This window comes from Coptis chinensis, chromosome 8 (genome assembly GCF_015680905.1).
Source record: "Coptis chinensis isolate HL-2020 chromosome 8, ASM1568090v1, whole genome shotgun sequence".
NCBI classification, from domain to species: Eukaryota; Viridiplantae; Streptophyta; class Magnoliopsida; order Ranunculales; family Ranunculaceae; genus Coptis; species Coptis chinensis.
Genome location: NC_141463.1, coordinates 44,732,443 through 44,748,979, shown reverse-complemented (window position 1 = coordinate 44,748,979; position 16,537 = coordinate 44,732,443). Strand labels below are relative to the sequence as shown.

The 16,537-nt window shown below is 37.0% G+C and overlaps 2 protein-coding genes across 3 annotated transcripts; one reads left to right on the top strand and one right to left on the bottom strand.

Moving 5' to 3' along the window:
• Positions 1-620: 620 nt before the first annotated feature.
• Positions 621-6,904, bottom strand: LOC147481602 (uncharacterized). Its single transcript, XM_086575575.1, has 2 exons — positions 4,967-6,904; positions 621-1,443 (listed from the first exon to the last, which is right to left on the bottom strand). Exons 1-2 carry the CDS (start codon positions 6,087-6,089, stop codon positions 1,364-1,366), a joined length of 1,203 nt encoding a protein of 400 aa, XP_086431701.1. The 5' UTR covers positions 6,090-6,904; the 3' UTR covers positions 621-1,363.
• Positions 6,905-8,125: 1,221 nt separating this feature from the next.
• LOC147481601 (mitogen-activated protein kinase 3-like) lies at positions 8,126-13,977 on the top strand. Of its 2 annotated transcripts, XR_015203563.1 has the most exons (7): positions 8,217-8,448; positions 8,550-8,679; positions 9,424-9,561; positions 9,679-10,011; positions 10,146-10,329; positions 10,888-11,163; positions 13,420-13,977. XR_015203563.1 is itself a non-coding variant. In XM_086575576.1 (6 exons), exons 1-6 carry the CDS (start codon positions 8,312-8,314, stop codon positions 11,061-11,063), a joined length of 1,098 nt encoding a protein of 365 aa, XP_086431702.1. In that variant the 5' UTR covers positions 8,126-8,311; the 3' UTR covers positions 11,064-11,389. The 2 variants fall into 2 exon arrangements, 1 of the variants encoding a protein (XP_086431702.1); XM_086575576.1 differs by lacking the exon at positions 13,420-13,977 and having other exon boundaries at positions 8,126-8,448; positions 10,888-11,389.
• Positions 13,978-16,537: the final 2,560 nt, after the last annotated feature.

The following is a 16,537-nucleotide window of genomic DNA, read 5'->3' as shown; positions in this document are numbered from 1 at the left end:
TCCATAGAGAACAACGCTTTTGTAATTTCCTCACTTGTAACATCTTCAGTAATATTATCTGTTGTAGCCGGGTCAACACGTCTCTTACTAGAATCTCATCAAAACTCAGGACATAATTAATAGTATGAGACTGTTCTCCAAGAAGCTCTTGATAGAAGCTGAGAAAAGCATTTGAAACTTGTGCTGCACCTTCATGCTTGTCTCCATTTAAATCGGAGACTGACCAAACAAAATTATGGTTCTTCCTTTCTTTTATTGCTTGGTGAAAGAATTTATTTCCTTTATCTCCATAGTCAAGCCAATCATTATTAGCTTTAGCCTTGAGGTCCATATACTCCATCTCGATCAGTTTACACAACAACTCCCTTGCTTCTTTTTCTTTAACACATAACTGGGGATCTGAAGGATAAATATATAGTTCTTTTTATAGTCTGTGAAGGTCCTCCCTTGCTGCCTCAGTTTTGATGTGGATGTCTGACATGTGTACCCTAGCCTAGCCCCTCAGTTTAGACTTGAGTAACTTAAGCCTATGCGCAAGAATGTAGAGTGAGCTACCAACCGCCTTTATATCCCACACTTGCTGAACCACCTCTTTATAGTTGTCATGAAGAGCCCAAAAGTTGCAGAAGCAAAATGGAATTCTACCTCTTTCAGAATCAACCAAATGTACCAACATGGGGGAATGATAAGATATTCCTTAAAGAAGAAATTCTGCTGAAGCATTAATGAACACAGAAGCCCATAAGATATTTATAAGGACCCTATCAATTTTAGACCACTTTCTATTAGCTCCAACGCCATAGTTTGTCCAAGTAAAATAACAGCCAGAGGCTTTAATATCAAACAACCCAGTATCAGCGAGGCGGTCCCCAAAAGGAACTGTTTCTCTAGGATGCACCAGCTCCCCAATCCTTTCGTGGGAAAATAACACATTATTGAAATCGCCATGGACACACCAAGGTCCTGTAATGCTTAGCTTGAGGTGCCGCAAATCCTGCCATAGACCCAATCTATCTTGACTACTGTTACTAGCGTAGACTATGGTAGAGAGAAAGCTAGCAGAGCTAAGAAGAATTGTAACTTTGTAGTGCACAAACTGAGAAGTTTCATGCAACTTACTAACATCCAAAAAATTTGGGTCCCAAAGAATCCATATACGACCACTAGTATTAATTACTACTGTAGTTACTCTCAAACCTCCAACTCAGAGCACAAATGCCACTGATACTTCCACTCTTTGCCTCCTTGACTTTTGTTTCCAACAACCCTATAAGACAAATCTTATTCTTGCAAATGAACTTGTTTATTTCTTTCGTTTTTTTTTGGATTATTAAGCCCCTAATGTTCCATGTACAAAACTTAATCATATAGGATTAATGTTTCTTACTCCCTGACCCTTTAGGTCTACCTCGCTTCTTCTTTTCAGAGACATGAACTTCTTTACTCTTGTCACACCCCGAATTTCGACAGAATTCGGAAAAACATTATTTGTCCCCGACTCTTCGATCTCCGAGGTGTGACGCACTCTCCACTTCCAAAAACCCATAAACAGTTTAAAATATGCGGATAATTAAAAACCAATAAAAATTTCAATTATACAAAAGTCTTCTTCATTACAAAAATTCCCAATTAAGATTAGGTTACAAATCTCTTTTCAATAACTCTTTAATTAAAATATACAAATGAGAATACAAAAACATTGTCTAGACTGAAAAGCTATATCACCTCAAGGGAAAAACAAAACGTATCTGGAGATGTAACGCTAATGCAAACCACAAGCAGCAGCCACTCTTCTTCAACACTAAACCTGTCAAAACTTATCAACTATGTTCATTGAATGAACACACCCGATAAGCAAACATGCAAATCGGTCAAGATTATAAAATCTTTGGTGTGAGTAGCCCTAAAATACAACATATAATTATACATATATATACACAACCCATAATGGCCGGTTAGTTCCTCCACCGAGGCGGTTTTAACTTTCAACGACTAATATAACATCCTTATGTATAATAATTAAGGCAGGTAGTTCCTCCACTGAGGCTCCTTAACTTCCCACTAACCACACAACAAACTATATGCATCATAAATAAGGCATGTAGTTCCTCCATCGAGGCGCCTTAGGTTCGAACTAAACCAATAACCAACCAATCTTATTATCATAATTATATTATTTCAGGCTTTCTTTGCGTGTCCCTAAAATCACGTCGTATCTATGTCTTACCTAGTTTCCCTGGCTACCACAATCGCAACCCAACGCCGAACATGTACATCCACATGCCTCCCCTTATATAATGAACCACTCCGTGCGTAACCACCACTGGCGGGATGCGCGACACCGTAAATCCTCACACTAAGCAATTATATAAGTAATGCCACTATTCGGCATAAAATATTATGCATCATCGTTCTATTTTGCGAACGGAATAATCAAAACCACTATTCGGCTTTCGCCCGGAGGGCCGCCCAGGCCCATTCGGATTAATCGAACGCCGTAAGGGCGTCAAGCGCCATTCAGATTAACCGAACGCCGAAGGGCCAATCACATGAGTTGTGGTAGTCGGGTTCTAGGATTTTCGTTCGTGCATTTATTCAGGGTGTCATCGTTAATGACTCATAATCATTTCTACTATATCACGCGAAAAGTCAATTACCTTATTGCACTAAAGCCACCATATATAGAAACATCTCAATTATATCTCATAACCAAATTTCATTCTTTCAATGCACAATATATTATTGCACTACACCACACTCTTGGGCAAATATTCACCGATACTATATTAGCATCTCACATATAAAATAATGGAGTGTATATACATTTCTCCAAGATATTGCATTAATATAACTATCCCAGCATATTATGTCATGTCACAATGCTTCAACGTATCACATACATTATAACGTATTAGGAATATAATATCTCCTAACATCTCAATATCGTCACGTGTCAAAAATACACAACATCAAGGTCAAATCTTTCTTAGATAATGACAACCAAAGTTATACAAGCTTCCACAACATTTTATTACTACATATGTCCATATAATATACAACATAAAACGTGGTACAATTAAACAGTCCACAGTCCACAATCAAAGCCCAATATGCTTTACACACTACTCACGTCAAATCTAAATTAGATAATTTACCAACCAAGTTATACAATATCCGGACGATTTTATTACTATATATCCATATAAACAAACATATGAAAAACTGGAAAAGTCAATATCCAAATCAACGGTCAAAGTCAATCATCAACGGTCAAAGGTCAACACCTCATGGTCAAGGTCAAACTCAACATGTCATGGTCAAAGCCAAACTCATCGTCAAAAGTCAAAGGTGAAAGTCAACCGTCCATGGTCAAAGGTCAAAGTCAACCATCAAAGTCAATCTAGATGGTCAAAGTCAAACCGTCCCAAGTCAAAGTCAAACCGCCGCGTTTTAGGTGTTCGACAGGTTCATTGGCCATCAATAGCCGTGGTTCATGGGCTAAGGTCAAAGGTGCATGGCTCGTGGGCTCACCAAGGTAATGGATTCGGACCAATGGCCAAGCCAAACCTTAAACCCGAAGTCTAAAACATTGGAAAACCCACATAGATCTATTTTAAGTCCAATGGACTGGTCCCAAGCAATATGAGGAACGGGCCCAAAACAGTTAAGTGGTTCGGTCCAAAGAACAATCTAAGTTCGGCCCAAAGGCTAATAGGGAAAAGGCCCTAAACAAAATCAACTAAAATCGGGCCCAAAATCAACTAATAGAGTTTTGGCCCAACCCAAAACTTAATATTAGATTTCGGCCCACATAAAATAATCTAAACCGGCCCAAACAAACAGCTAAGGCCCAAGCCCAAATCGGCTTGTTACTGTTCATCTTCTTCCCCCATCAGCCACCACCAAAACCGACCACCACCAGATTCCAATCGGCCACCCAATCCAACCTAGCGGTTTGACTCCAAATCCAAAACCCAACCACATTAACAAAGGCAACAACCTCACAAGATAAGAGAATCCAAACTTCACCAATCTAGATCTACAAATTTTCAGCTGCCATTAAAGGTTCTTCCACCTCCACTCGACAGCCCCAACCATCCCCACTACCACCAAACATTATCAAACAACCCACAACCATATCAAATAATCAACAAAACAATCAAAAACATAAAAAACGCGATTTATTGGAGGGCGATCGCCCAGCGTATTACATTAATGGCTTCCACCACCATTCAACTGCCCCCCACGCCCTCAAACACTCTACCTTAGTCTAGGCAAAAGCCCAACACTCCAATCATACTCAAAAATGTAGCCCCAACCCCCGGGCCATTAACGCTCCAAGCTTCCACCACTCCCCCGGACCTAATCGACCATGCTAAACCCGACATTCATCATATATCAACAACCAATTAATATTTAACATCACGGTATATAAAAAGGTTTAATCGAATCCATCGGGGCGATTTGTCCGACGCCATTAAGCTCACGAGCTTTCGGCGGTTTAAAGGCACGATTCAACAAGATGATTCTGAAAACGAAATTTAACAAAGTTGACTAATACAAAGACACGAAACTCCAACACAACAAGATAACGAACGGTATTAATAAAGTAAACCTTAGTCGGTATACTCGATCTGAGGGGAAAACCATAAATCCGGTGAAATAGCAAAATAGCTACTCACCAATTAAAACCCGACCGAATCCTCCGTAGTCCGAACGGATTTGTGCTCCACCCTCCGTGAAATCCGGCTTTCATGCTCTGCCTCCATTTTCATTATTCTATTCTCCGGGAACCCTATTTTACAGAAAAATGTGTTTATATACTTGGGTCGAAACCCAAGCCCACACAAACTTCGGGCCCAAAACCGGGCCACATATCCCGAGTCCAACCAGGCCAATTTTGAAAATAAATAATTTAATTAATTAATTAAATAGAAAAATACGTATTTAAAAATACGGACGTTACAACTCTGCTCTTTTCTACCAGATTCACTGTTTTCCTCATTGTTAGCTGCTCTTTTTTGTGCCCTTGTTTTTGCTCTCACCACCACCTCCCTCGGTGGATCATGATCAGTGAAGTATTCTACAGGGAGACCTTCAGAGATGTCATCCTCGATTTCTTCCTCACTATCTGCAAGAACCTGAAAAGAGTTTTGTTCCTTGGGGAACTGTTCCATTGGGCTCTTTCCCAAGTTAACATGCGTGGTAGCAGTATGGAACTGCTCACTTGCTGATGATATAGCCTGTTGTAGCTCAATATCAAGTCCCATAGGAGCTGGTGTATAGTTATCTCTACTTGGAACAACAGGTAGGAAACATTGTAAGGCCACTTGTTGAAGGGGTAATGGTACATCCTCTGCAGGTGGAACAAATTTGATCACCTCCAATCTAGTTGCTGGTATCTCCACTGACTCCATATCCTCACATTCTGTGTAGTTAGACCCACCATCAGTAGAATCATCTTGCCTCTCAACCTCCTCTGGTATGTTACCCGACTTGACAGGTTTAGCTCTTCGGACTTGTTTGGGTCGAGTGGGGCAGTTAGAAACCTTATGCCCGAACAGTTTACACCTAGTACAAGCCATAGGCACCCAAGGATACTCAATAGCAATGCCAACGATATCATCTCCCATTTTCACTGGAATTGAACTCTTATAAGAGTAGTCAATTGGTACTACAACACATATCTTAGCATACGTCAGCTTGGTTCGAGCTTTTGTTGCCTCATCCATACGCAAGGGATTAACAATTAAACTTGTTACATAACCCAGACCATCATCAATCCACAGTTCCTTTGGCAAATCCATGAGCTTTACCCAGATTGGGATGCAAGTAATCTTGTGCTTTTGAGCTTCAACCTCACGAGTCCATTGACGTACTACAAATAATCGCCCAGCTATGAAAATTGGATCTGCTTCCAACACTTGTTTCCTGTCTTCATCTAAATTGAACTTGAAGTAGAGAAGTTCTCTGTCAGTGGATATTGAATAGCTACCTTTAATCTTCCATAGTCTAGCCATAGTAGCTTTTACTAGAGGAAAGGGTAGGCATTTCTCAACAAAGAACCCCACCACATAATCACTCCACATCGAAATTCCTTTCTCCAAAATGTTCGCTGGAATCTCAACTACCCCATCAACCTAGTGAGTTTCAAACCTTCTCAAGGACGTGTTACTAGAGCTCGAGCCACCATTAAAAAGAGAGCTCCAAGAGCCTTGAGCGCCAAGCCCAACATTACCAATTACGGTGGAATTTGGGGATGCAGACAAAGAGGCAAGATTTGCCATCTGTTGCAAAACAAGAAAGACTAAGTCTTGATGCAAATCTGCCTTCTTCTTCCTTATTTGGTATTTGAACTTACCTGAAAAAGGAGGTTTTGGAGGGCAGGAGAAGATAAGATTTGCTCTATCTACTATGTTTGCTAAAACAAGTAATAAAAAGGTATACCATATCAGGAAATAGGATAAGAGTTAAGTGACACCCAATTGCCCAGACAAGGTCTCCATTTTAGTTTTGCTGAAGGAGAAAACATGATTGTAGGACTCAAGTTATTACATATGCTATAAATTGAATCACCGTTGATAATTATACCTCTACAAAGCATATCTTCGGTTCTAAGCAATCAGATGACTAAATCTTTATAGAACAACAATAACACAAACAAACAATAGGGCATTCTAGTCATCATCTACATTGTAAATAGAATCAGTGTAAATAAATAGTTGACTAAATGCATAAAGATTTGACTAAATGTAATAGTTCAACAAAATATTTGCTTTTAATGAACAAGATGCAACAAAATCAAGCAACCTACTAACCACTAAATTCATGGAATTATCTTCTTCTATTCTAGTATTCTCATTTCCTCTGCCAATGGGCTCATTCTTTGTTCATTCAAAACCCCAATCGATATTTTTCGCAAGTGTGCTATTTAAAATACAGAATAAGTTTGTGGACAAGCAACTGTTTGCTGTCCACAAGACCTCAGTTTCTGATTGGTGGAGTGGCTGCCCAAAAAACCTGTGTTACTGTCCAAAAAAACTGTTAAACGGACCGAAAATGGATTTAATCAATAGAAATGTGCTGTTTGTGGACAAGTCTGTCCACAAATTCGGACTCTTTAAAATAAGAATAAACACAAGAACCCTAAATCCTAATTGCCAAACTCCTCCTGGCTTTGTTGGCCTTGGTGAAGAAGAGGTTTACAAACTGCAGTGGCCCGAGCATCAAGTCACATGGAGCGTCAAAGTCAGATGGTGCGTTGGGTCTAAAGGTACTTGGGTGATTACATATTTAGTTATTTACAAATTACATGCACATCTTAACATCCGTCTTTACACTTGTATTTGATTGCCCTATAAAAGCATCCCTAATAAAAGCAGCAATCGATCAAATTGATATGAACATCTTTTTAGTAGTCTCGCTGCATCAAAACATAATGCTGGATGGATAGTGAAGATACCAACTTGATTGTCATAGCAAATGCTAAAGCAATTAAGCTAATTAAGGTCATTGGATTTGACGAAGTCATGCCTCTAAGCCGGGGAACGTACTAAACGTAAAATGGCTCAAAGTCTTACTTCCTATTATTCTTTGGTAAAACTTATTTCCCATATAAATTAGATGTGGAAATTAGATTGTAGGGCAAGGATAAGATTATAGCACCATGGGTCAAACTTTGATCATAAAGCCACATCATATATCTGCATAATAGTTTTGCATCCCAAATCCCAACTCACTTATATTTTGTGTGTGACTTTAAGTACTTCGTGTTGTTTCTGAGTGATATGTAGAGTCAATAATAGGGAGATGCTTCAAAGGTCAACCAAGAGTTGGAGTTTTCTGTAGAAGTAGAACAGCACTGAAGTGCTTTACCCAGTTTGCGGTTAGCTTCGGCACTTCAGCTCAGTAAGTACGCTGTGACGCCATACACGTTGTTCTCCTCAGTCCATCCCAAAGAACGGGTTTTGGTTGTTTCCCATTAATTTACACTTGAACAAAACTACAAAAGAACTTCCAAGTTTGAAATTATGAGTCAACGAAGACCACCACTATGACCAAAGACGGCTGCACCAAAGAAGCTTTCAACTCATTTATCTTTAAACCACCTTATTCACTCATTGCCACCTTCAGCCATCTTCCTCTTAACTTCCTACCACCTACACGTCTGCTCATAACTGTTTCTATTAATAACTACGTACTTGCACTTCCTATCATCTCAACGTGTGATAGAGGCATAGAGCAAGATACACTAAACTAATACTAAACCAAATCTAAACTAGCAGCACTTTGTTGTTTACCACCACTTCAAATGGCCGACTTTCGCGCAGTTCCAACTCACGATGGAGAGTTTGTGGCGTACAACATGTTAGGTAACGTGTTTGAGATAACATCAAAGTATATACCTCCAATATTGCCTGTGGGAAGTGGAGCTTATGGAGTTGTTTGGTATGTATATCAACGTTTTTCTACTGCTAATTTGTTTTCTTATATGATAATAGTTATTTAGCTTAATAATGAGTATGATTCTTGTTTTTGGTTTCGATCAGTTCTATATTGAATTCGGAAACGAATGAAATGGTTGCGATCAAGAAGATATCTGATGCTTTTGATAATAACACGGATGCAAAACGGACACTAAGAGAGATTAAACTTCTTCGGCATTTGGATCACGAAAATGTAAGTAAACAAACCATTTTGAGTTGATCATTTCCATTCAGCCTAATTAGCTAGCTAGAACTACTTTTAAGAGAGTTTCTTACATCAACCAACCCAAGTGTCAAGTGTGTGAAATAAATAAATAACTGGCCGGCCTATTGAAAATAAAGTTTATGTGGATTGATGGATTGTGATGTTATATATTCTTATATTGCACTATTGGAGTATGTGTATGTAATGCCGATATTGATTCTAAATGATGCTTGTTTTCAAAATTATCCTTTGCAACCTTCTACTGATTTTTATAGGAAAAATATTCCATATAAGAACAACTGGACAGGATCCCCTGTTTCTTTATGGTACTTGAATTCAGTATGAAGAAAGAGTAGTTCTCAAATAATGTGTAGTCCAATTTAGATGGGTAGGACACTGTAACATGTTCCATTTAAATAGGTAGCTAACAATGTTTGGGTAGGCTATAATTTGGTTCAGTATGCAGCGCTTCCCATCTATGATCAATTTGTCTTACTGATGGTAATAGCTAGCTGGTCATTTCATCTGGAAATTGTGTGTTTTAACAATTCATGTTAAGTTATGCATTCTTTGATTCTGTCAACTACTTCACGTTTTTTATTTTTTACAACTCTACTCTGCGCAAAACTTATTCCCGATCATTTTCAACACAATAACAGTAATACATCCATATCTAATTCAAAAGGTGCACAGTGTGTTAATTTTGGTCTCAATAAATTGTGTATGAAACAGGTGATAGGTATAAGAGATGTGATACCACCACCCATACGCAGAGCATTTTCTGATGTCTACATTGTAACGGAACTAATGGACACTGATCTTCATCAAATAATTCGCTCCAAGCAAGCATTGTCAGCAGAGCATTGTCAGGTAGTGTCTTTATTTTGATAGTCCTCCAGATTAATCAAGAATTTTTTATCTGAGCTTCATTTACTATTGTATTTCCATGTTAACTAATTTTGTTGCATATCGTGTTCTTGTGTGCAGTACTTCTTGTATCAAATCCTCTGTGGCCTGAAATACATACATTCTGCAAACATTATTCATCGTGATTTAAAACCAAGTAACCTGTTGCTAAATGCAAATTGTGATCTAAAGATCTGTGACTTTGGTCTTGCTCGCCTGGCCTCTGAAGATGATTTCATGACAGAATATGTTGTCACCAGATGGTATAGGGCACCAGAACTGTTGCTGAATTCTTCAGAGTATACTGCTGCAATTGATGTGTGGTCCGTTGGCTGTATTTTTATGGAGATGATAAATAGGAAAACTCTATTTCCAGGGAAAGATCAAGTACATCAAATGCGTTTATTGACTGAAGTAAGTCTTGACCTCACAGGAGATGCTGCTTTTATTAATTTTAATGACTTATTTACAGTTCCTTAAAGTTACTTTCAATGTTGATTAACGTTCCATTCCGTAAGAGTTTTGCTAATCTAGTACCAATGTTGTAGCTTCTAGGCACACCAAATGATTCTGAACTTGGATTTATTCAGAACGACAATGCTAGAAAGTATATTAAGCAATTAAAGAAATGTCCTCGTCTGTCGTTAGCAAGCGTCTTCCCACATGTTCATTCTGAAGCCATTGATCTTGTAGAGAAAATGTTGACCTTTGACCCTACCCAAAGAATTACAGGTAAGTTCGTTTCTTCTACAAGTTTCTATTTGTAAGTTTGTACTGTTTAATGGATATATGATTTGCTATTTTTAGAGTGATAATTGGTTTGTCATATGCTTCCCAAGTCATCCTATACTTAAATATTAAATGAAGAGCTTCAACAGTTACATATAAAATGATCATGGTTATTCAACTGAAATCTAAAAACCACAGTAAATCCATGTTTCATTTGGTCCTCTTACTGGGTCATGGAATTGACATCTTATTGGAAGAATTAAGAATAGTTTATTGGAAGTTTATAGAGACCAAGTGCAGCTTAAACTCTTGATCATAACTTTACTGCTTTTTCTTCTCTCTTCATGTGTTCATTGAACTTAACATTCCGCTTGCATTGGAAATGTTTTGTTTATGACTGCCAAGGAGGTAGACCGTAGAGTAACCGACAAAACTAATGTACAGATAACAGCACTGAAATGTATAGAATATACTGATACATTGAGATTTCTCATTTCTAACTGTCTTTTTTATGTAGATGTAGATAAGGCTTGAAAATAATTTTCTTATTTGTTTATGCAGTTGAAGAAGCTTTAGCGCATCCTTACCTAGCAAGGTTACATAACACAGATTATGAGCCAATCTGCCCAAAGCCCTTCTCTTTTGACTTTGAGAAACAACCCTTGATGGAAGAGGAGATGAAGGAAATGATATATGAAGAGGCATTATCATTCAATCCTGGGTATGTATGTTGGTAAATCCACATATCAAATGTAGAAGACTGTTTACTGTTGAAAGGAACGTTTGGGCTGGTGCAGAGGCATGATCATGCCATCAACAGCTTATAAAGTTGGCCAGGTCCGCTACAAATAACCCTATGTTTATATCTTCTTGAGGTCGCCTTGGGAAATTCTTTGATTCACTCTGACCCAATTGTATTGCCTACAAAGTTGGAATACTAGTAGTACGTATTGATCTACAAGTAAAATTTGAGATAAAAGATACTAAGAATTTGTTTTCATAGATTATGAATGTAGCCCAGAACTTAAGAAATCGTTTCACAAAGGAAACTCGTGACATTAAATCTCGTGTTTCAGATCTTTTTTTTTTTTTTTTTTTTTGCCATTTGAGCAATTAGTTCCGCAGGCTGTAGTAGTTTTTCATTGTGAAAATAAAAATTGAAAAACCTTACGTATCTAAGAGATTTGTTCACTAATTTAGTATTTAGACCAAGGACACGATTCAGCACTGGAATGAGCCATTTAGTGTGTAGCTCAACATACTAGCAAAAATTAGGATAAAAGGAAGGCTTATGGATAACTGATAAGATTTTATAGAGAACATAATACAAGCCCTCTCAGAAAACACAATGCAATTAGGGACTTGCACATTAAGCAAGCTATCACGTACTAGCGTTCTGTGTTGTTCCCTTCCAACTGGTCTATGGGGTACAAAAGTAGAGCGCGACCACAAAAAGAAAGCATGTTTGCTAGCTCACTTTAGTGGTTACAAAGCCATGACCACTACACTGGACCTTGGATTTCTGGCTCAATCATGCGCTTGTTTCTTTCAACTTTCAACAAACAATATCATAGTGACTTAATGACCGGCACCTGATTGTTAACTTTTCTATTATCATCATGACAAAATGGTTGGTGCTTTTAATTACTGTTGCGAATTGCCTTTTTCTTTTGCTTGCGAATCTTATTAAACCTAGAGATGGAAAGCATCTATTGTCTCTTGAACTTTGACTTACCGATCTCAACCATGTACGAATTAGCTCAATGTTTTAAAGACAGATATTTTAGCCTATTTCTTTTTCTTGCAATATTTAGGAAATAGCACACTGTTTGTTCCAGTATTTACTGCATGTGTTCTCCATGCACACAAAGTTATTTAAATCCACTCCACTCTCCTCTTGATTTTGCTCCAAGAAGCTTCCACTCTCCAAAGCCCTTGGATTTTTATTTCACAATAAATTGGTCCAAAAGACCAATTCCGGGCCAAAATCTCTCTGAAGGACATAATTTTTTCGAAATTATTCACAAACCCAATTTTCGGGTGAAAATTACTCGGAAACCCAATTTTTAGGTGAAAATAATCCTTAAAGAACAAATAGCTCGGATTTAAAATTAATATTTTTCGATTTTACCCTTTCTGTCATTGTTCATACCATGTATATGAACAATGTTTGTTCATACCCCAAATAAGTGAACATACCTCATTTATTATGTTGAGGATGCTGAGGTATAAACAAAGATTGTTCATAGCTTATATTGAGGTATGAACAATAATTATTGTTCATACGCCAAATATATATGAACAATAATTGTTCATATTCCTTGTTCATACTCCAATAGGTGTTTTCTTACTGATCATACATTATGTTGAAGTATGAACAATAATTGTTTATACCCCAATGTGTGTTCTCACTAAACATACATTATGTTGAGGTATGAACAAAGATTGTGTAATACTCCCATTTTTATTAAATGTCCAAAATTAATTATTTTGCAAAAATTAATATAACATTGACTAAGTCTTAAGTTGAGTGGAGTGAATATGTATGTTTGACTTTTTGAAAATGAGGAAAAATAGTTTGTTTGGTTTGAAAATGGTTTAATAGGAAAGTTTTTAAGTTTTAAAATAATGTGTAGGGATTTTATTAATAAGGAAACATGGAAAGAATAATTTTGTAATTTATCGGAGGAAATATAGAAAGACTTTGATTAGAAAGAAAATGTCTATAATTTGTGGAGAGAAAAAGATTTTTATTTGAAAAGAAAATATGTAGAGAATTTGTAAATATGGAAATATCTTGAGTTTGTTTTAGATCTAAAAGAAAAAAGAAAAAAACAAAAGAGAGAAAGAAAACAAAAGAAGATTAAAAAGAATAAGAAAAAAAAGAAGAAGAAGAAGAAAAAAAAAAAAAAAGAAAGAATGAAGAAAGGGAGTGTTTCTATGCTTGATGTTTTCTTAGAGTTTTTCGTTGCTTAGTATTTCTTGGATCTTGATCAGCTATTAAATTGCGTTTTATTACCTTTACATTACTGCATTATAGTTCTTTTTACGCATAATGAAAAAACAACTCATAATTTTTATTGTTCTTTTCAGGTAACAGAACATTTCAGGCCACTTATCATAAAAGCTACATTTTAGCACTAAAAGGAGCCTTATTAACGCTTATTATGAAGACTCAAGTTGCTATAAAAAAGTGCTGAAAAAGTCAAAGTCAAAGGTCAAAGGTCAAAGACTTAAAACCAGAGAACTGAAAATCACATCCTTAACTCAGAAGACTAGAGATGGATGACCTTGCTACAAAAGAAGACTTGCATTGCTCAAAAACCTAGCTTGCTCAAGAAGATATGAAAAAGCAAAAGCAAAAGCAAAAGCAAAAATATAAAGCAACATAGTGAGGTGTCTTGATTGTAGAGGGAGAGAGCAAATCAGTCTTTGGCAAAAGGTGTAGTATATAGGCCAAAAAGTAGGAGGAGAGAAGGCACCTAGACTTAATCTATGGTCATGTAGGAGTAGAATAGATTTTAATTTCAATTCTTTTAATTTACATTTTCAAGTTTTTATTTCTTGTATGTTTACTTTTTGTTCTTCATTTCAACTTTTTCAATTCAAGTTTGTTCTTTAATCTTCAATACAAAGTGTTTTTCAATACAAGTTTACATCCAAGTTTGTCTTTCAATCTTCATTTCAAGTTTCATTAATCAATCCAAATTTTTTTCATTCAATGTTTGCCAAGTTTTAGTACAATGTTGTTTCATTAAAAAACAAGTCATGAACTTTAAGGATACTACTTTCCCCTCTCCATAAACTCCCATCAATCCATCTCTAAAAATCCATGTTGAACCTCATCAAACTAATCTTTGAATACTCCCACTATACAACTACTTCAAATGGTGTCGCCATCGTGGATTGGAAGAAGTAGATTCATGGTCAAGCTCTAAGGAGGGAAGCAACATTCTACCCCTTACATTTCTTGTTTTTCATTTTTTTTCGTCATTTCATTTCGTTTATTTTTAGTATTGATCTATTTTGTTTCAAATCCAGGCACATAATTCGAATACTGGAGAGGAGATGGACCTATTGACAGAAACCAACGAAACTTCCCCGGAACCAGAGGGGCAATTGCCCGTTGACTAGGTCGCGACCACGACCGCCCAGTCATCTCCAGGTACTTTGCTGCAATTTTTTCACAGTTTGATCCAATTTGTCTTGTGGTTTCAACTACAGATCGGGCTCTTAAGCGGACTGATAAATACGGATTTCGAACGAACTTAAGAATCTCATGTGTCTCCTTCGATGTTTAAGTTTGGTTCACCAAATATAACTAAAAGTTGGGTCCCACAAGTCCCACGGACAAGCAAAAACTACTTCATCCTCTTACTTTCTCTCTCCGCCATTCTAGTTCTCTTTCACTCCAGTTTCTGTTTTTTAATCTACTAATACCTTACTGCAAAAATTAAAGTCGTTTTCTTTCTTCTTAACAACAATGTCCACTACAAAAATATTCATTGAAGCTTGAAAAAATTATGAAAGACTCACTTCCACTCTGGTTCGACTTAATAACGACCACTATACAATCAATCCAAGCACATCAGTCCATCCATGATACGATTCTCCATTCTAGAAGCGAGGAAGCACCAGTCGCAGGTCCAAATGCATAGTCATTTCTAGAGCTAGCTATCAGTAACCGGGGTCTTTCTTTGCCTGCCTTCTCTTTGACATGGAAAGCAAGAGCCCGTGGAAAACCCATGCGAACCCCGTTCGAAAGCATTGATGGTCACCTTGATGACGGCACCTGGTGTAGTAGGCCTCCTTGCAGGACAACTCCCTCCATGCTATCCCCCCGTCACGTACGGATAACTGCTTAATGACTTTTTCTTTTTCTGCAGAAAAGGTTATGAGTGAGTGATGCGCTTCATTTTCAGAAAGCCTCAAGGAGGGAAAATGTGACTGCTTAGGCGGACAGAGAGATCACTTCCCTCAGCAAGACGATGGATCTGCCTTTCTCCTTTGATATTGGTAGTATTTATTATAAATAATGCTTTGAGATGTGGATCGCCTGGATTCTCCTGCCCAGACAAAACGAGAGCGAAAGAAGGGGGAGTCGATCAAATCGAGAAGTACTCGCTTGGAGCTTGACTGAGGGTCTCTTTCATGTTGAATGTAAGTTTCAGTGAGAACGCAACCATCCATTTTAATTCAGTGAAAGTGGTAAGACAATAGGTTCCTACTCAAAGTAAACTGGGAGTCTCAATTATTCTCAAATCTTAGAGCAACATTCATCATCAAGCTTTTGTAGTGGAACAAAATCACAAAGGGAAAGACTGATCGATTTACACACTAGTATAGATAGATTTGTTTAAAATGATAGATTTAAACCATGTAATTAATACGATACTCATACATTAATAGAGACCAAGTTTTATAGTTTTGGCTTTAATGTAAAAGCGGGTTGATGCTGCAGCTCATACATAAATATTTAAGGATGGCGATGCAATAGCTTTCTTAATGAAAAACCGACAAATTACTATTGCTTCCTCATTTATTAGCTTATGTCGATCATTGATATTCACATTCATTAATTAACTTTACAATCTTGGACTAAATTGAAAAACCAGAAATTTATTGCTCAAAATAGAACACTCAAAAAAATGTTTAAATTTCAGACTTTTATTCTTCAACATCACCTAATTCAAACCAATAGAAAGTTACTGATTCTTAAATCAATTGAAAGTCATAAATCAACCCATCCGAATATGAGAAGTTACTAAACAATCAATAATCTTTTCCAATCAACAACAGGGAAAATCTATAATAAAGGGGATAGAAAAGAAACACAAGAGAAAAATAGATGAATGGGAAGTAGGATAGTGAAAGAAGAGATGAAAATAGAAAAGCAGTGAAGTGAAAGACGAAAGTCCACGAGAGAGATGTGAGAGAGAGAGAGAGAAAGAACATGAGAGTCTCATGAAAAAGGGAGCAAATATAGGAGAATTGTTTTATATTTGGTAGGTGGATTGTTTTTTTGGGTTAAAACTCACGTGAGATTCCTTTTTAAGTTTGAGTCTGTTCGAAATCCGTATTTATCAGTCCACTTAAGAGCCAAGTCAGATATATATATATAAAAAAAAAAAATGAAAATATCAAAATTATTAGTTAATATTATTTATGTTATATTAGAAGGAGTTGAGCACTTGGTTGAAATTGTGCAGCT

Coding starts and splice junctions, on each gene's coding strand:
- LOC147481601 (XM_086575576.1), top strand. CDS start 8,312: ATGGCCGACTTTCGCGCAGTTCCAACTCACGATGGAGAGTTTGTGGCG. Junction 8,449..8,549: donor GGAGCTTATGGAGTTGTTTG/GTATGTATATCA, acceptor GGTTTCGATCAG/TTCTATATTGAATTCGGAAA. Junction 9,562..9,678: donor TGTCAGCAGAGCATTGTCAG/GTAGTGTCTTTA, acceptor TCTTGTGTGCAG/TACTTCTTGTATCAAATCCT.
- LOC147481602 (XM_086575575.1), bottom strand. CDS start 6,089: ATGTGGAGTGATTATGTGGTGGGGTTCTTTGTTGAGAAATGCCTACCC. Junction 1,444..4,966: donor TGGTAGAAAAGAGCAGAGTT/GTAACGTCCGTA, acceptor GTGTGACAAGAG/TAAAGAAGTTCATGTCTCTG.